Source organism: Sardina pilchardus, chromosome 1, assembly GCF_963854185.1.
Source record: "Sardina pilchardus chromosome 1, fSarPil1.1, whole genome shotgun sequence".
NCBI lineage: Eukaryota > Metazoa > Chordata > Actinopteri > Clupeiformes > Clupeidae > Sardina > Sardina pilchardus.
Genome location: NC_084994.1, coordinates 4,336,616 through 4,357,083, shown reverse-complemented (window position 1 = coordinate 4,357,083; position 20,468 = coordinate 4,336,616). Strand labels below are relative to the sequence as shown.

The 20,468-nt window shown below is 42.4% G+C and overlaps 1 protein-coding gene across 4 annotated transcripts in view; it reads right to left on the bottom strand.

The window, feature by feature from the left end:
* Positions 1–5,739: 5,739 nt before the first annotated feature.
* The window catches only part of LOC134081627 (mitotic spindle assembly checkpoint protein MAD1-like), a 24,083-nt gene continuing 9,354 nt past the window's right edge, over positions 5,740–20,468 (bottom strand). The window contains exons 7-17 of one of the 4 annotated variants that reach the window (XM_062537574.1): positions 18,883–18,950; positions 18,423–18,531; positions 16,871–16,938; positions 16,181–16,317; positions 12,825–12,868; positions 12,681–12,728; positions 12,530–12,577; positions 10,709–10,892; positions 10,008–10,198; positions 6,987–7,110; positions 5,740–5,961 (exon numbers count right to left, since the gene is read on the bottom strand). In XM_062537574.1, the coding sequence (XP_062393558.1) occupies positions 5,820–5,961; positions 6,987–7,110; positions 10,008–10,198; positions 10,709–10,892; positions 12,530–12,577; positions 12,681–12,728; positions 12,825–12,868; positions 16,181–16,317; positions 16,871–16,938; positions 18,423–18,531; positions 18,883–18,950 (1,163 nt within the window). In that variant the 3' untranslated portion in view covers positions 5,740–5,819. Of the gene's footprint in view, positions 5,962–6,986; positions 7,111–10,007; positions 10,199–10,708; positions 10,943–12,529; positions 12,578–12,680; positions 12,729–12,824; positions 12,869–16,180; positions 16,318–16,870; positions 16,939–18,422; positions 18,532–18,882; positions 18,951–20,468 lie in introns of those variants that run through there. The other 3 variants (XM_062537576.1, XM_062537577.1, XM_062537578.1) reach the window with 3 other exon arrangements.

The following is a 20,468-nucleotide window of genomic DNA, read 5'->3' as shown; positions in this document are numbered from 1 at the left end:
CTAACCTCATTCATCTACACAAACACACACACACATGTGCACGCGCGCACACACACACACATACACACAATGCAGGCAGTACAACACTATTATAGCACACTATTACTCCAAACCTCATGGTTACTACAATATTGTATAGGCAAAAGGAAATTATATTATATTCAGATATTTTTCTCGAAGCTGATTCTTGATTCATTCTTTGTGCATATAGCCTACGTCTTTACATATGAAATAGTTACCAAAGTGAAATGATTTGATGACTCAGTAAATCAATTCAGCAGTGAAAATTATACAGTTAGTTACAAATGTAAATTGGTGGTTCCCAGACAGAAGCTGGAGAAAAGTTAACTGAGATTTGACAAGCGTGTTGGTGTTAACCATGCCAGACTGGACGACAACGTGCCCCTAAAATCGAAGACTAAACGGTGACTACACAGAATATTGTGTTGGCTAGCGTGACACCGGTGACGAAAACCAGAGGGACAGAGCGAGACACCGGCTCGCAGTAAAAACCAAAAAAAGACTCTTTCAGTCTCACAAAGTAGCTCCTACGTGGGCTGGCTCTGCACGTAGAGCATCCGCGGCCTCATACAAATATTGGCTAGTGTACACTGATGTCACCTGAGTGTCATTTTTGTCACTGGTCCAGAAACCCCCAAATAATATCAGAGGCGTGACCGCACCGTCGTGCCCGCTGTTCGTAACCTCCCGGAGTCGTTTGACGCCGACACGCGCCGCCAGCGGGAAGTGGAGCTCTGCTGCATGTCGCCTCGGGTCGTCTTCCAGTTCACATTAACTGATGACTTTACAATACTGACTGGAAAAAATAACTCCGAACTATTTTCTTACAAAATATCTCCCAATGATAGAATTGAAAATATATATCTTTAGACATAGATGGACACACCTTCCCTTTCTAAATAGCTATAAGCCCAAGCCGTTCACAACAATCAGGCTGCTCTTTTCAAAACTGACAAAGGGGTTCATGGGTTTGTTTTGCTTTTTTTCTTCGACTGCCGGTTTTATAAGGTTTAATGGAGCACAGATGTTTATCGCCCTCTACCGTGCAGGATGAGAATTTGCAGACATTTTTAACAGCTGGTCCTGTTGGTCCTTGGTTCTCAACATTCCTGAAATTTCAGTGGTGGATAAACTGCATTTACTTGCGTTTAGCCTCCACATCATGCTAAGAGACCGGAGTCCAATGTTGTAATTTCCACTTTGTTGGCAGATTCAATGGCTATTCAGCATGGAACCAATAAGTGCATTTTGATCAACATGACTGGAAATTCAAAGACACAAAGGCATCTCAAGTGAACCTTTTAATAACAGTAGAATATGAAGAACTTGCTAATCCAAAATGCTATAAATCCATTTTTGAAAACGTTAGAAAGTCATGTTATTTCAAAAATGTTTATGAAAATGCATTAAAAATGGTGTCTATAGTGTTTTGGAAAAGAGGTCTTCATATTCTCTCCAACATTTCTTAATTATCTTTCAGTACAAGACAGCCAGTTTCAAAAGAACAAAAACAGAGAAAAGAACAGCAACATTCTCACCTGCTATCAGAAGGTTATGAACAACCTAATCTCATATCATTTACAGTAACCGCTCATATCAAAATACTCATCACTGTGCTGTAGCTTTTTACTAGGCTACGAGACATGAGTAATGAATTGTTTAGACATGAAATAACTCTGAACGTAATAAAGCACATATGTTTGTTTAGACATGAAATAACTCTGAACATAATAAAGCGCATATGTTTGTTTTGTCTGCACAAATGAAGCATAAACGACTCAAACTATTTTGGAGTCAATTTGGTGTTAAACGGGTGATGTCACTCAGCAAATATAGCTGATAACTTTAAAAAAAAAAACATGGTGCGCAAAAGTTTATTTTGACTGCACAATCGTGCACACACAAAGCACAAATGATTCAAACAAGTCATTTGGGTGTTGGTGCTGAATGGTCCAGGATGGTGAAGATGAGGGCTCCGCAATGGAATCCACAGACAATGAATGTAAGATTCCACCTGCCTCCTATGACAGAGCAAGACAATGGCGGAAGATTCCACCTGCCTCCTATGACAGAGCAAGACAATGGCGGAAGATTCCACCTGCCTCCTATGACAGAACAAGACAATGGCGGAAGATTCCACCTGCCTCCTGACAGACAGTAACTGACAGAGCGTAAGTTTCATCATAGCTTCTTGCGTATAGACAGCAGCCTATACTGATATTACTGCCATCATACACTTTCATAGTTATATCCTTACTTCCTCTTTATATTACTAAACTCCTTTATATTACTAACCTCGGGTGCTTTGAAAGGTGCTATGTAACGTAATAAAATATACGCTAATGTAATAAAATATATTATTATTATTATAGTCTCCAACTGTCTGTGTTTCTCTTCATCGTCTCTGGTACAGCCAGGCGATGGCGTTAACGTTCATCACAACTTCATCATACACAGTCTGTCTTATTGCATCGTCTCTGGTAGAGCCAGGTGATGGTGTAACATTCATCACAACTTCACCATGCGCCCTCTGTCTTACTGCATTGTCTCCTGACAGAACCAGGAAATGGCGTCAGATTCCCCACAGCTTAATTGGCCGTGTCTCCTCTGACAGAACCAGGAAATGACGTCAGATTCACCACAGCTTGGCCGTGTCTCCTCTGACAGAACCAGGAAATGACGTCAGATTCCCCACAGCTTCGCCGTGTCTCCTCTGACAGAACCAGGAAATGACGTCAGATTCCCCACAGCTTGGCCGTGTCCCCTCTGACAGAACCAGGAAATGACGTCACATTCCCCACAGCTGGGCCGTGTCTCCTCTGACAGAACCAGGAAATGGCGTCAGATTCCCCACAGCTTGGCCGTGTCTCCTCTGACAGAACCAGGAAATGACGTCAGATTCACCACAGCTTGGCCGTGTCCCCTCTGACAGAACCAGGAAATGACGTCAGATTCCCCACAGCTTGGCCGTGTCTCCTCTGACAGAACCAGGAAATGACATCACATTCCCCACAGCTGGTCCGTGTCCCTTCTGTCTTTCTCTGCGTCGTCGCTGACAGAGCCTCCACTGCTGCCTCCTCTTGGCCGCCTCAGACGCCGGCAGCTCTCTGATGGTCTGATACTCTTCATGACCAGCTTGCTTCCTCTGCCGATACCTGCACACACAAGCGTTTGTATACATTTATGTATGTATGTCTCTGCCGATACCTGCACACACACAAGAGTTTGCATACATTTATGCATGTATGTATGTATGTATGTCTCTGCCGATATCTGCACACACACAAGCGTTTGTATACATTTATGTATGTATGTATGTATGTCTTTGCCGATACCTGCACACACACAAGCGTTTGTATACATTTATGTATGTATGTCTCTGCCGATACCTGCACACACACAAGCATTTGTATACATTTATGTATGTATGTCTCTGCCGATATCTGCACACACACAAGCATTTGCATACATTTATGTATGTATGTATGTATGTCTCTGCCGATACCTGCACACACAAGCAATTGTATACATTTATGTATGTATGTCTCTGCCGATACCTGCGCACACACAAGCATTTGTATTCATTTATGTATGTATATATGTATGCATGTATATGTGTATGTGTGTATGTATGTACAGTGCCCTCCATAAGTACTGGAACACATGCTAAAGTTGACTATAAAGAGGAGTATAGTTGATCGTAATGCCTCAATTAAAAAAAATAGTAAAAATCAAACCGCTAAGGACACCCATTTTCTTTGTGATTGAAGAATGTATCGTAAATAGATAAAGGTTCTTCCTTAAATACAGGGGACATAAGTATTTGGCCCCTATGTTAAATTCCCATAGGAGCAGGAGGATTTTTTATATGTTTTTATTTTTTAAAGGCCAGCTATTTCATGGATCCAGGATATTATGCATCCTGATAAAGTTCCATTGGCCTTTGGAATTAAAATATCCCCACATCATCACACACCCTTCACCATAGCTAGAGATTGGCATGGTGCTTTTTCTAGTTAGCCTATTAGCCTGTTTGATGCTCATTGAGCTCAACGCAAATCAAACAGGATAATAGGCTAACTGGACATGAAATGTCTGAATGGTATGGCCATAAAAGACCGAAGCTGTGCTAATTGTGTTAAGAGATTTGAAAATGTGACAACTGTTTGGACAAACACCTGTTAGCGATTGAAAAAAACTGTAACAATGTTACCAGACTAGTTAAAGGGATATTCCGCCATTTTTGGAAATACACTCATTTTCCACCTCCCCTCGAGCAAAACAATCGATATTTACCTTGTTCCCGTTCATCCAGCCATTCTGTGAGTCTGGCGATACAACTTTTAGCTTCAGCCTAGCATAGATCACTGAATCGGATTAGACCATTAGCTTCTCGCCTGCTAGCTTCATGTTTAAAAGTGACTAAGATTTCTGATAATTTTCCCATTTAAAACGTGTCTCCTCTCAAGTTAGAAAGTGCAATAAGACCAACTGAAAATGAAACCTGGCGTTTTTCTAGTCTGATTTGACATGGAACTACACTCTCATCTGGCGTAATAATCAAGGCAACTTGCAAACGTACCATAGGCGCAGTGATATCGTACGCAGCATCTGAAAATAGTCCCCATAGACATCAAGCAGTAGTAGTGCCAGTAGCTGCAAGTTGCCTTGATTATTACGCCAGATGAGAATGTAGTTCCATGTCAAATCAGCCTAGAAAAACGGCAGGGTTCATTTTCAGTTGGTCTTATTGCACTTTCTAACTTGAGAGGACACACGTTTTAAATGGGAAAATTACCAGAAATATTAGTCACTTTTAAACATGAAGCTAGCAGGCGAGAAGCTAATGGTCTAATCCGATTCAATGATCTATGCTAGGCTGAAGCTAAAAGTTGTATCGCCAGACTCACAGAATGGCTGGATGAACGGGAACAAGGTAAATATCGATTGTTTTGCTCGAGGGAAGGTGGAAAATGAGCGTATTTCCACAAATGGCGGAATATCCCTTTAAGTGTGATGGCCTGTTAGGCCTTCTGCTCGTTGTCTTCGTCTTTGGCTGTGTCTGAATCGTAAGTACACACGCTGGGCAGTGGGCATTTTCCGGAAGTTACGTCAGAATAGACTGTCCGAAAATCAAGCGCTCTCACTAGATGGGTACTTCGTTTGGCGTGATTTCCAAGCGTGCATCGATGCATCTTTTTTGGCCTCAGATATCCCATAATCCATTGCGCAGCGCAGGTCAAGCTCCACACGTCATGCAAATCGTCAACACACCCCCCTCCCCGAGTCAGGTGACGCCAACTAGTTTGTGCTGTCCAAATGTAGGTAGGGACGCATACTGAGGAGCAAGCTAACTGAGACGCTGGAAAGAACGTACTATCCAGCGTGCACCCTTAACTTTTGCACGGCCATAGTCTTTGTTTGCAGGTGTGCAGGCAAGAGGGCTGCTCCATCTCCCCCTGACTTTGGGTTTTGGACATGCAACACAGCACTCAGACACAACAAACATACAACATCCATGCATTACTGACAACTGACTTGGACCCATCTCACACTCTTTGTTGTTCGTTTGCTATTAGTTTATTTGATTTGGTTAATAAATCCATATTTTAGCTAAAGATCCAACCTCTCCACTCCCTCTTTTGTTGTGACCTTACCTTAGATCATAACAGAAGTCAACATACCAAGTTACTCACATTCAATACACATACACCATGATGAGGAACAGTTATTTAATGAATGTAAATACAAAAAACCCCGAACAAAACCAGAACAGAACACACAAATTTAACTCCAATTTAAAATTTTGCAATACATGAGTCTACACATTTGACCATGATTTCGGCCACAACCTGGACCATTCCAGGCCCCAAATTGTGAGTTAACAGAGTGAAGTCGTTGCTCTGTGCGATTTGTGTTGCCAGGTGCTGCAGTTGCTCTCTGGAGGGAAAGATTTAAATGCATAAACAAAAACATAAATTCAAGAGCAATATTAGTTTTTTTTTAAATTATTATTCCTATGTCTATTTTCTCTAACTTTACTCTCGCCAGATGAATGTAGTTCCACTGATCTCCACACATTCATCTGAACTAACTTGACTCTCGCCAGACGAATGTAGTTCCACTGAGCTCCACACATTCATCTGAACTAACTTGACTCTCGCCAGACGAATGTAGTTCCACTGAGCTCCACACATTCATCTGAACTCGCATCCGATGAGAGGGATTCCAACAGAGCAGAAATGCTCCGTTCTCTCTTTGAATTAGCATCATCCGGTGGGATTTGAAATAGATGCGACTTAGCCGAGAAGAAACGCTCTCATCACATCACAGTTTGGGTTCAATAAGTCGTCAAAAGCAGCGCATCAATAAAGATCTCCAAAAAGCATTTCCAGGCCCCAGCTGTGGCGCAACTGGCTGGGGCACCTGCACCGCACGCCGGCGACCCGGGTTCGATTCCCGGCCCGTGGCACTTTCCAGATCCCACCCCTGCTCTCTCTCCCATTCACTTCCTGTCACTCTCTACTATCCCTATCAATAAAGGCATAAAATGGCCAAAAATATATATAAAAAAACACAAAACAAACAAAAAAAGCAATCCCAGATGAATGTGTGGAGCTAAGCGCAACGGAATTCATATGGCGAGAGTGGTCTATCTGAGCCAAGATAGAGGACGTGCAAACATTGCAACTTACTTAAATTCATATGGCGAGAGTGGTCTATCTGAGCCCAGATAGAGGATGATGTGCACCATTGCAACTTACTTAAATGCATATGGCGAGCGTGGTCTATCTGAGCCCAGATAGAGGATGTGCAAACATTGCAACTTACTTAAATTCATATGGCGAGCGTGGTCTATCTGAGCCCAGATAGAGGATGTGCAAACATTGCAACTTACTTAAATTCATATGGCGAGAGTGGTCTAGCTGAGCCCAGATAGAGGATGTGCAAACATTGCAACTTACTTAAATTCAACTGCTCTGCCTGTCGCCATAGTGAGGCTGGAGGCAGGAAGCATACTGATGTCATCAAAATCGATGCCCCTGGCAGCCATTTCCCAGAGGGAGGAGCAGAGGTCCTTTGCTTCTCCTTAACAAAAATGGCACAGAAAAGTATTGGAAAAAACACAGTATTCCGCTTTTAGTGTGTGTGAGTGTGTGTGTGTGTGTGTGTGTGTGTGTGTCTAAATGGGAAAGAAATGTATTGGAAAAAACACAGTATTCCACTTTTTTGGTGCAAACCAATGTGACAATGAAGCACTTATTGACACTATGATGTAATAGACTGAAGCTGGCCAACCCAACTGCCTGGGGTCATGCCTGTAAAGGAAGCCTGTTAGTGTGTATGTGTGTGTGTGTGTGTGTGTGTGTGTGTGTGTAAGAACAGGCATGTGTGACGTCTTGGGTGGAGTGTGTGTGTGTGTGTGTGTGTGTGTGTGTGTGTGTGTGTGTGTGTGTGTGTGTGTGTGTGTGTAAGAACAGGCATGTGTGACGTCTTGGGTGGAGTGTGTGTGTGTGTGTGTGTGTGTTTGTGTCTAAGAACAGGCATGTGTGATGTCTTGGGTGGAGTGTGTGTGTGTGTGTGTGTGTGTGTGTGTGTGTGTGTGTGTGTGTGTGTTTAAGTACAGGCATGTGTGACGTCTTGGGTGGAGTGGTTGTGGGGCAGTTAAAAAGGGTGGAGGGGAGTTATGGTGTACTTTATGTATGTAGGGATTGGACGGTTAAGGGGCAGTGTGTGTGTGTGGGGGGGAAGTGTGTGTGTGTGTGTGTGTGTCTAAGAACAGGCATGTGTGACGTCTTGGGTGGAGTGTGTGTGTGGCAGTTAAAAGGGTGGAGGGGAGTTATGGTGTACTTTATGTATGTAGGGATCAAAAACAGCGTAGCGATGTGGGCAAGTTGCTAACGTGAAAGCAAGGTATGCAACATGCCCACATGGCTCTGCTATTTTTGCTGCTGCGCTAAAACCGCTATAATTCCATTTAGGTAGCAGCGTTTTGGCTCAGTATTGGACCACCGCTATCACTGGAATGTAGGTTCAGGTAGCAGCGTTTTGGACCACCGCTATCACTGGAATGTAGGTTCAGGTAGCACCGTTTTGGACCACCGCTATCACTGGAATGTAGGTTCAGGTAGCACCGTTTTGGACCACCGCTATCACTGGAATGTAGGTTCAGGTAGCACCGTTTTGGACCACCGCTATCACTGGAATGTAGGTTCAGGTAGCAGCGTTTTGGACCACCGCTATCACTGGAATGTAGGTTCAGGTAGCAGCGTTTTGGACCACCGCTATCACTGGAATGTAGGTTGGGACGTGCCAGCGTTCCCCTTTAAGGAGGGTGGCTGTCTAGGATGCAGTGAGGTAGGGGTGGGAGGGGTAGGGTAATTAGGTTAAGGTGGGGTAGGAAGGCAGTCAGGTGTGTGTGTGTGTGTGTGTGTGTGTGAAAAAGTTAAGAAGTGTAGTGTTGAGGAGTTCATGAAGAAGAGTGGGATATATTAAAGGGATAGTTCGGATTTTAAGACACGAAGTTGTATGGGTTCCCTGTCAGCAACGTAGTGCATCAGCACTGACTTACCCCCGACAGCGTCCTGTGAGCCGAGATCCAGCCGGTTTTAGATCGTTTTTGATGCTGAAGAAAGTAGTCCGGCAAGTTTCTGGGGTCACGAAAGTAAAGTGTTTTTCTTCTCAAAACCATATGCGTTCAACAGAGTGATATATTTGCACCACAAAAACGTTGTCCAGGAAAAATTCAAACCTTGTTATCACTTACTTATTTTTCGCGATTCCTATCACTGCGCGCTACTGACAGCTGGACAACGTTTTTGTGGTGCAAATATATCACTCTGTTGAACGCATATGGTTTTGAGAAGAAAAACACTTTACTTTCGTGACCCCAGAAACTTGCTGAAGAAAATAGTCCGGCATCAAAAACGATCAAAAACCGGCTGGATCTCGGCTCACAGGACGCTGTCGGGGGTAAGTCAGTGCTGATGCACTACGTTGCTGACAGGGAACCCATACAACTTCGTGTCTTAAAATCCGAACTATCCCTTTAAGTGCTGCAGTCAGGTGTGTGTGTGTGTGTGTGTGTGTGTGTGTGTGTGTGTGTGTGTGTGTGTGTGTGTGTGTGTGTGTGTGTGTGTGTGTGTGTGTGTGTGTGTGTGTGTGTGTGTGTGTGCGTGCGTGTGTGTGAAAAAATTAAGAAGTGTAGTGTTGAGATCATGAAGAAGTGTGGGATATATTAAGTGCTGCAGTCAGGTGTGTGTGTGCGTGTGTGTGTGTGTGTGTGTGTGTGTGCCTGTGTGCGCGTGTGTGTGTATCAAGTGGTTGAACGTGTCTGAGTGCTGGGGAGTGAATGTGTGCAATGTCAGTATACCAGTAGTGTGAGTTCATGATTTATGATATCTACTGTATGTAAATAAAAAGTGCTGTTTGAAGAATTGAACTGTACCCTCCGATAGTTTCGAGCAAAGGGAGGTGACTCTTGTATGTAAATAAAAAAGTGCTGTTTGAAGAATTTAACTGTACCCTCCGATAGTTTCGAGCAAAGGGAGGTGACTCTTGTATGTAAATAAAAAAGTGCTGTTTGAAGAATTTAACTGTACCCTCCGATAGTTTCGAGCAAAGGGAGGTGACTCTTGTATGTAAATAAAAAAGTGCTGTTTGAAGAATTTAACTGTACCCTCTGATAGTTTTGAGCAAAGGGAGGTGACTCTTGTATGTAAATAAAAAAGTGCTGTTTGAAGAATTTAACTGTACCCTCTGATAGTTTCGAGCAAAGGGAGGTGACTCTTGTATGTAAATGAAAAGTGCTGTTTGAAGAATTTAACTGTACCCTCCGATAGTTTCGAGCAAAGGGAGGTGACTCTTGTATGTAAATAAAAAAGTGCTGTTTGAAGAATTTAACTGTACCCTCCGATAGTTTTGAGCAAAGGGAGGTGACTCTTGTATGTAAATAAAAAAGTGCTGTTTGAAGAATTTAACTGTACCCTCCGACAGTTTCGAGCAAAGGGAGGTGACTCTTGTCGCTGGGCTCGGAGTCACCCCCATCTCCCGTAGCTGCTGCCTGAGTTCCCTTTTTAAGTTCTTATTCGTTCTCAGGAGCGCGGTCACCGTGTGTAAGGACATACTCTCGGGAGGAGATGTCCTCCTCCTCAGCTCCTCCACAGTAATGGGGTACCTTTGGAAAATACAATTTTTGAAAATCAGATTCCAAGACGGTTTCAATGTAGACATGTAATGTCACACTTTCCTGCCATCCCAACAGACGTTCCTTACCCAAAATGGCTACTAGCGGTAGAAACATTTTAAAGCTGAAAAATATAACTAGAAAAGTTAACTTGTCATACATTTCAACCTAAACTATTCAGATCGCCACCACGTGGCCATACCATGCCATTACACCACTTAGCTAAATACATAAACGCCGACGGAATCCCGACGGAATTACGGATCACTCCCAAAATGTAATCGTTTTTTCCTTGGGTCAAGTCTGACCTTCCCTGAAAATCTCATCGAAATCCGTCTATTACTTTTTGAGTTATCTTGCTAACAGACAGACAGACAGACAGACAGACAGACAGACAGACAGACAGACAAACAAACGTCGGTCCCCGATGAAAACATATACCTCCTTGGCGGAGGTAAATAATCTGTTTGGGAGAAACCTCTGCCTGTCTGTGCACTTCACCTGACAAGACGATGCCCAGAGCATGTTCTCAGTAGGCTGAGCACTGAATGAAATGTAGTTTCGTCTTCAGTGCTCCATAGATGGGCAGAAGTTGCTGTAGAAGAGCAGGGTGGAGGGGCTGTATTGCTTGCGGGAGATGAGCTGGACGGGGCAGCAGAGCCAGATGTTGGGTCCAGGGTGGAGGCTTCAGTATATAGTATAGTGGGGAATGGGGAAATATGAGTGCCAACGGCCCTTGAAATTCACAAGAATTACATACATACATACGTATTTATTGCTGGTCACTAGAACTTAATCTTGCACTGTTGCACTGTTGGACTTATTTGCACTACCAACTTGACACACACCTCATACCTCATACTGGATCGCAGTACCAATCCTCAGTACATTCATGCACATCTTTATCTCTAGTATTTTACTGCTTCTGTTGTCATGTTGATTTGTTGATTTGCTTTGTTTTTTCCTGTTTACATTTGAATGAATGAATGAATGAAACCTTTATTGCCCCGAGGGGAATTTGTCTTGCACTCAATGGAGCCACATTGAACATTTAAGCACAGACAACAATAAATATCAATAAATAAATACTATGAAAAGAGACACAACAACATCTAACATTAAGGACGTAGAGAATACAGAACATTAACATTAAACATCAACAATCAACACAGCAATGGCAGTGATATCAGTCCCATACATTTTTTAAAGCTAAAATGCATAAAAACTTAAAAGCCAAAATGCATAAAAGCTTAAAAGCTAAAATGCATAAAAGCTTAAAAGCTAAAAATGCATAAAAACTCAAAAGCTAAAATGCATAGAAAATTCCAAACAAAAGGTGCACATTTAAAACATTTCTATGTGCCTGGGATTGCTCTGTTTAGTAGCTGTATGCTCCTCGGCACAAATGATGTGATGGCACGTTTGGTTTTAGTCATTGTATTGTATGTTGTGTGTGGTGTCTTAAGCTGCTGGGACCTTGAATTTCCCCTTGGGGATCAATAAAGTATCTATCTATCTATCTATCTAGAAGTAAACCATCTTCTTGGATGAGTAGATGGAATTAGATGAACTAGTGTTGTAGTACGAGTACAGAGTCTCTTTCTGCTTTCTTTGTCCTGTCTCGGACTTGACCCTTCCAAAAACTCTGTCCTTTAAACAGAATCCTCAATATCAACAGATTTGATTTATGTTCAAGTTAACAAACATATCCAATTACCCATAATTATAAATCAATATCAATTACACAATACAATACAATACAATGCAATACAAATCAATCAACCCGTTCTATAAAGACATTGTATGGCATTAATAAGCATTTTGTTGGATCATTGTAGTCATTGTTAAAGGAACACTTCACAGTTTTTTCATATTAAACTACGTTATTCCCTTAATTAAGACGAGTTGATGCATACTTCTCACGTTTCAATGCGTGCACTCACTGGCTCTGGCGCGCGGCGCTACTTTCATAGCACTTAGCTAGCCCAGTTCATTCATTAGGATCCAAACAGAGATGAATTTAGAAACGACCAAACACCTCCATGTTTTCCCTATTAAAATACAGTAACACGAGTAGTCACACGACCAAGTATGGTGAGACAAAATAAAACGTGGTGCATTTCTAAGCGGGTAAGAGGGATAACTATGTTGTATGGCGGAACACTTGGGAGCACTTACTTACTTACTTGTCTTAGTTAAGGAAATAACATAGTTTAATGTGAAAAAACGGTGAAGTGTTCCTTTAAATATGTGTGTGTGTGTGTGTGTGTGTGTGTGTGAGAGAGCTTTATTTAGCCATTATAGGTCTAGGTTGAACCTCACCTTTCTTGGGCGCTATAGCCTGGTCTTCAGGGTGTCCTTGGGCTTTGGCTGAGGAAGAGGAGTAGATGGAAGTGAAACATGGAGGTAGACGAAAGTAATTATGAGAGAAGAGATCTTTATGTAGAAAGTATAGGTCTAGGTTGAACCTCACCTCTCTTGAGAGTCTTGGCCTTGGCTGCAGGGGCTCCTTGGGCCTTGGCTGGGGAGGATGAGTAGATAGCAGTAAAACATGGAGGTAGACGCAAGTAACCATGACAGAAGAGAGCTTTATTTAGTCATTAAAGTAAGTCCTTACTCTTACCCCCACCCTTCTTGGGTGCCATGTCAACTTCGGAATCCCTAATTGATGATGAGAAAGGCATTGTAAGTGTGATTATTGGTCACATGTTAGACATATAGTTGTACAATGTTAAAAACTCAAACTGCCTTAGAGGCATGTAAAGACAACTGGCTGCCTGTGAGTTAACCTGTGTTAGAAAGCAGCCTGTCAACTTCTCGAAGTGTGTATGTCTAGATGCCTTACAGGTAGGGGAATACTAATAATAAACAGGGTTTCCACTCTTAGTCAGACTTTTCCCTGACTTTCTCCGATCATAAAACAGAATTTCCATGACCTCCGATATAAAGAAATGCCCAATATTTTAGTGTTTGAAATCCCCGATGTCCAGCCAACTTTCCTGAAACCGACATTTCCCCGGCATGTTTACCTGAAGTGATGCCACCAGCCAAGATATTGCATTCTAGAATGTTTTAATTTTTAGAGCGGGAAATGTTTCGGGCAAAACAAAAACATTAAAGGTGCATCCACACATAAAACGAGAATACACAGCAGGTTTTGGCTATCACATAACTTACTGTTAATAAAATTCCCTGATATTCCCTGACTGTGCAAGCAAATTGACCAAATTCCCTGACTTTGCCTGACTGGAAATGCCTCTTCTGAAATTCCATGATATTCCAGGAATTCCCTGATCCGTGGGAACCCTGAATAACAAATGGATGCCTGTGAGTCAAACTGCCTTAGAGGCCTGTGAAGACAACTGGCTGCCTGTGAGTTAACCTGAGTTAGAAATCAGCCTGGCAAGCTCTCTAAGCCTGCGTATGTCTAGATGCCTACGGGAATAAAAAACAACTGGATGCCTACAAGTCAAACTGCCTTGCATGTAAGGACAACTGGCTGCCTGGGAGTTGACCTGTATTAGAAATTAGACTGGCAGTCAACCTTTCTAATGTCTACAAGCAGCTAGGGGAATAAAAAACGATTGGATGCAAGTGGACGCCTGTATGTATACCAATGACTTTGCATACTAAAAGTGAACACCGCCAGTTTCAACATCTGTGTGCTTGAGTGGTCCAAAAAAAAAAACAGACTTTAAAAAAAAAAAAAAAAAACAGACTGGGTCGAAATCTTACTGGTACACAATATAAATGCTAGCTAGAGCAGCATTGTAACAGATTGGGTCGAAGTCTTACTGGTAGCTAAACAACATACATGCTAGCTAAAGCAGCATTTAGCAGTTTAGCATTAACTGTTTAGCGTTAAGCAGCGCATAACGTCGGTCATTGTATATGGCTTTAACATTATGCTAAAACACCTTCGCTAGCTGTTATAAGCAGATTTGTAGGCAAATTGAAAACAACACTTTTACATAAAGTGCCTTGGCAGCTAAGCAGCTAAAAGCTAGCTAAAAGCTAGATAAGGGAACTATCGATAACATAAGCAGCCTAGTGCTATGTTAAGATATTGTGAGCTTTATTATACGTTACTATTATGCTAATAACCATAACACATATAGATCTTGTTTTAAGGTGTACATACACACACTGCTCAAATAAAACACTGACTACTATCAAATGATTTTTGAGATAATAACTTACCTTGGCCAGCTAGCTGCTTCGCTCAAACCTACTTTAGTTTGAAGATGACTTTAGAATTTCAGCTTCTGTTCAATGATTGGCTCAGCTTGTTGGGGGTGGGACCATGGAGGTATTATAACTGGAGAGAGGGACTAAGTCCTGCGCCCATTCATTTCAATGGCCCTGCTAGGCTAGCTACTTCAGCCAAAAAAGTTTGAAATTGACTGCAGCCATCTTTGAGAAAATGGCGTTTCATGGGTGTTCATTTCCGTCACCAGCTAGAATTAGCCAATTAGGTTCCACGTTACAGATGGAGACAACACAGGTACATCGTTGATGGGAATTGGAGAGGGAAAGAAGGCGTTCGAGAATGCACACCGACGTAAATGACAGTAGACATGGGATATAAGAAACTTGTGGATACCTGATAGGCTATTTGTGCTGCACCCAGTGTGAATTTGCAGCTTGTTAAACCTACATTTTTGAGGTTATCTAGGCTATGTGATCCCCAACGCTTCGTTGTCATGAGTAACAGGTAGGAACTAGCCGAAGCGTTTTAAAATACTTTTCATAGCCTAGACGACACATACCTTGCCAACCCATGCATAGGCTAATGCAAATAATAGTTACCTATGACATTATTTGCTTTTTTATTTTATTTACCACAAAGCCTGGTATAATACAGTAGCCCACAGGCATGAAGTCAAGTATCGGTAGCTGAAGGTGCTGTGTCCACCAAACGCGTTTTTTGCGCCGACGGCGACAATTTTCAATGTAAAGTCTATGCAGCTCAGCGTTCACAGCGCTCTGGCTGTTAAAAACGCGTTTGGTGGACACAGCACCTAATCCAGTCGTCAGTCATTTTATTTATCGTCCTCTAGAATGCGTAATCAACATGGCCGCACGAGGACGCTCGTGCTCAACTCCAAACTCGTGCATGAGTTGTCATCTACCAATCAGCATGCAAAACCTGGTGCCGGACGTTGCAACCATGTAACGCCATTTTTTCAAAAATGTCGGCGGCCAAATGCCATGCTAACTGGCTGAAGCTAACCCTCCAAATCCTGACCCCCTGGGTGGGACGCGCGAATTTCAGCTTCTGTTCAATGATTGGCTCAGCTTGTTGGGGGTGGGACGCGCCTTCCAGCAAAGATCCTTCATTACTGACAAGATAGAGCAACATAATGCATCTCTATGGAAGAAACATTCGAACAGTTCCTGTCTGCTTAAAGAGGCGTGTCGCAAAGACGTCATAGTAGGATATCGATCTCTGTCAGATTGGCAAGCAGTTCAGTTAGAATGTTAACAGGTCTGCTCAACAGATTTCGCCCCCCTCCCCTTTGCAAAGACAGAACGCGGAAATGATCGAACGTTTGCGCCTCTCGCTTTAACCCTCTTATCTCCGCTTTAACCCTCTTATCTCTGCTTCCAGGCAGCCACTGCCAGGAAGTGGACGGTGAGGGCTCAAAACACCATTAGCTGGTATTATTTGCATTGAGCTCAATGAGAATGAGTGTATACTAGTGTACATCTCTGGTGTTGCCTTTCTCTCCTCTTCTCTGCTAAGCTACTTTACGTCTCTGGGTTCTCCTCTTCTCTGCTAAGTTACTTTACATCTCTGGTTTCTCTCCTCTTCTCTGCTAAGTTACTTTACATCTCTTGTTTCTCCTCTTCTCTGCTAAGTTACTTTACATCTCTGGGTTCTCTCATCTTCTCTGCTAAGTTACTTTACATCTCTGGTGTTACCTTTCTCTCCTCTTCTCTGCTAAGTTACTTTACATAATCTGGTGTTACCTTTCTCTCCTCTTTGCGAGACTGGCTGCCCTAGCAGCCGGATCCGCCCGGATCTTTGCACGGAATCGGGCAGTCTTCTCCTTATTGGAAAGACGCATCTGTAAACGGGCATTCTTCTCCTTACTGGAAAGAAGCATCTGTAAAAAATGTACATTTTAAAAAAGCAGGCAGACCTGTATTATATAATGCTAATAGGCCGCACTATGCATAGTGCGGCCTTCTTTCTTGTTTTTCAATGATAGTTTATACTTGGTCAGCACTCTAAAAACTGTATAAATCTTGAGTGAAGCCTGCTCCTACCCTTACGAACTTATACATGTACAGTATATGCTAATATTAATTGTAATTAATAGTTGTACAAGCTATATTTGTGGTAAAACAATTAAGAAAGAACTAAATAATTCAGTTCATTGCTCTGTGTCATAACAACATGGTAAAAGCGTGGTAAAAGAAATGGTAAAACATTTGGTAAAACCGTTTGTCCAAGTGACATTTCTTTGTGTGCCATATAACTAATTGCATGACTGCATGCAGCGTAAAGCTCTGTGCAAATCTGTGCCAAAAATCTCCCATGGATTAAACTCTTGCACTACAAAAACTGCCTATCTAATAAAATCTAGCGTAAATCTATCTAGTATGTCAAATGGGTTGTAATTACAATATTTTGTACACACAAACCCAATACAGTACCTGGATCTGTTCAACTTTCATGTCTTCAGGTGAAGGGACAGTGTACTCCACTCTGGGGTCAGCTCTCTCTAAAGCAGGAACAGAGGACATTTATATTATTTATTTAGCTGAAGGGACAGTGTACTCCACTCTGGGGTCAGCTCTCTCAAAAGCAGGAACAGAGGACATTTATATTATTTATTTAGCTGAAGGGGACAGTGTACTCCACTCTGGGGTCAGCTTTTGGTAAGACCGGGGACTTTCTAATGAGGAGACACAGCACTAAAGGAATCCTTCATGTAAACGGGTGGTGGTAGCGTAGTGGTTAAGGAGCTGAGCTAGCGTGTAGTAGCCTGTAAGGCAGTGTTGTGCATGAACGAGTTCAAAAGAACGTGTTCATTGAACATGCTCATTTTTCTGTGAACGCTGAACTGAACGCAACACATTTGTAAATAATGAATTTGAACGTGAATTCGCTCAGATTTTGGGAAATGAACGACGAACGTCACTGTTGATGTCCAATTAAACGTTACAGAATTTATTTTGTCCTGAGAAGTCGAGTGACACTATCTGCTGGCAATTCAGAAACAGTATGTCGTTGTCACACTCACTGCCCACGGGCGCCACTCCTAAACTACAGCTTTGCACTACCTTACTACATTACCCATGATCACGTTACGCATGATGAATTGTACACAGAACCGCTGCTAGGCCTATATGAATGCAATCGCGGAAAGATTCTGCACTTGTCAGTGATGATAGAGGGATGCATAACGTGTTCAAAGAGCCCTACAGTATGTCACTGATCCATCTGGTAAGGTAATGCAGCAAGGCAGCCTCCTCCATACCCCCGGTGTAAAAACTACACTCTTCTGCCGTCAGGCATGCACAGCTGACGCATTTATTATTAATTATTAATAAATGCGCGGCCGCATTTATTAGGCGTCGGTATCTGCCATAGACCTAAAAGAAATGTATCTGCCCAGCGAAATAAAGCCCAATTTACGGACATTCTCAATTAGATGAGAACAACAGGTGGCTGTAGCCTATATTCCGTCAGAAACAGATTTTCATTCAAATGAACTGAATTTGAACTAGTTCAAAATTAAAAATGGTGAACTATGAACGTGAACAGTTCACTTTGCACGTGTGTGAACTGAACTTTGAACTAGTTACTGAAGAGTGTGAACGCGCACAACACTGGTCGTAGTGTTATCTAAGTGCGTCAAAGTCCAGACTCAGTCAGAGTAAACATTGGTTGTGGTGTTATCCAATTTACTACCAGGCTAGGCAACTCGTGGATTGTGAGGAGATGTTTGCCGTATGTGACCTAGTAACATGACTGACAGCACCTACATTTTCGTATCGGTTAACGGTGACCAGTCAATTAAAGAGTGTTGACTATCGGTGTCAAAATTAACATCTCTAGTAGTCATGGTGACAGACTTCCTTGTCTTCATTCAATATCAGATACTTTTTCCCAATGTCTGCGTTTGTGTGTGTATGTGTGTATGTGTGTGTGTGTGTGTGTGTGTGTGTGTATGTGTGTTGCTCTTTCCTCATCACTACCTACCTGAATGGCTGTACTCTCCATACTCTTCATCATCACCACCATCATCTTCTTCATCTTCAGAGACTGGAGCCTCCAGCAGCCTCTGACCGTCAGACGTGACCAGCAGAGTCTGAGACGAGACCTTTATTAGTTTATTTGGACATTTGACCATTAAGACATTTTATTAGTTTGTCTGATGATGTGAGGTTGTTGACAATAGCGTGATATTTGCGTTAGATCAAACGGACTAGCAGTTACATCAGCGTTAACATGTCAGATCAAATGGGTTAGCAGCATTAATATTAGCGTTAGCAGTCATATTAGCATTAGCATGTCAGATCAAATTGGCTAACAGTTATATTAGCGTTAGCATGTTAGATCAAATTGGCTAACAGTTACATTAGCGTTAGCATTAGCATGTCTGATCAAATGGGTTGCTATTATGAAATTACGCAAAATCCACACGATCCCAATACAGTACCTGGATCTGTTCAAATTTAATGTCTGCTGGTGAAGGAACAGTGCACTCCACTCTGGGGTCAGCTCTCTCTAAAGCAGGAAAAGAGGACATTTATATTCACACAATTATTTTAGCAGAAACCCTCAGAATCAATATATTTGACAAACACAACATACAATAGCCAATAACATTGTCTTTTTGTATTGGTTAAGTGACCCTTTGTCTAAAAAAACCTTGAGAAACACTGTTTTAAAGCAGCAATAAAGAATATGTTCTCTCGTGATCCCTGAGAAGCACAATAATAAACTAACTAAATATGCATCTTTTGTTAAAAAAAGTATGAACATAACTCCGATATAATATAGTGGGAATGCACTGATAGCAGTCTGAAGAAAGATGTCTATGAATTCCTGTGGCATAGCAGATCTTTAATCTGAATTCCTGTAGAATAGCAGATCTTTAATCTGAATTCCTGTGGCATAGCAAATCTTTAATCTGAATTCCTGTGGCATAGCAGATCTTTAATCTGAATTCCTGTAGAATAGCAGATCTTTAATCTGAATTCCTGTGGCATAGCAGATCTTTAATCTGAACTCCTGTGGCATAGCAGATCTTTAATCTGAATTCCTGTGGCATAGCAGATCTTTAATCTGAATTCCTGTGGCATAGCAGATCTTTAATCTAAACTCCTGTGGCATAGAAGATCTTTAATCTGAATTCCTGTGGCATAGCAGATCTTTAATCTGAACTCCTGTGGCATAGCAGATCTTTAATCTGAATTCCTCTGGCATAGCAGATCTTTAATCTGAATTCCTGTGGCATAGCAGATCTTTAATCTGAATTCCTGTGGCATAACAGACCTTTTCCATGTTGATTTCAGGGGGGTGGCCTTGTTCCTACCCGAACACAGAAAGTTGTTGGGCCTGTGATGGCCTACTGAGGGCCACTCTGACAATGCCAGAAGTGCCGTTGGTCATGTTATGAGGGTATCAATGCCAGAAGTGCCGTTGGTCATGTTATGAGGGTATCAATGCCAGAAGTGCCGTTGGTCATGTTATGAGGGTATCAATGCCAGAAGTGCCGTTGGTCATGTTATGAGGGTATCAATGCCAGAAGTGCCGTTGGTCATGTTATGAGGGTATCAATGCCAGAAGTGCCGTTGGTCATGTTATGAGGGTATCAATGCCAGAAGTGCCGTTGGTCATGTTATGAGGGTATCAATGCCAGAAGTGCCGTTGGTCATGTTATGAGGGTATCAATGCCAGAAGTGCCGTTGGTCATGTTATGAGGGTATCAATGCCAGAAGTGCCGTTGGTCATGTTATGAGGGTATCAATGCCAGAAGTGCCGTTGGTCATGTTATGAGGGTATCAATGCCAGAATGCGTTGGTCATGTTATGAGGGTATCAATGCCAGAATGCGTTGGTCATGTTATGAGGGTATCAATGCCAGAAGTGCCGTTGGTCATGTTATGAGGGTATCAATGCCAGAAGTGCCGTTGGTCATGTTATGAGGGTATCTGCCAGAAGTGCCGTTGGTCATGTTATGAGGGTATCAATGCCAGAAGTGCCGTTGGTCATGTTATGAGGGTATCAATGCCAGAAGTGC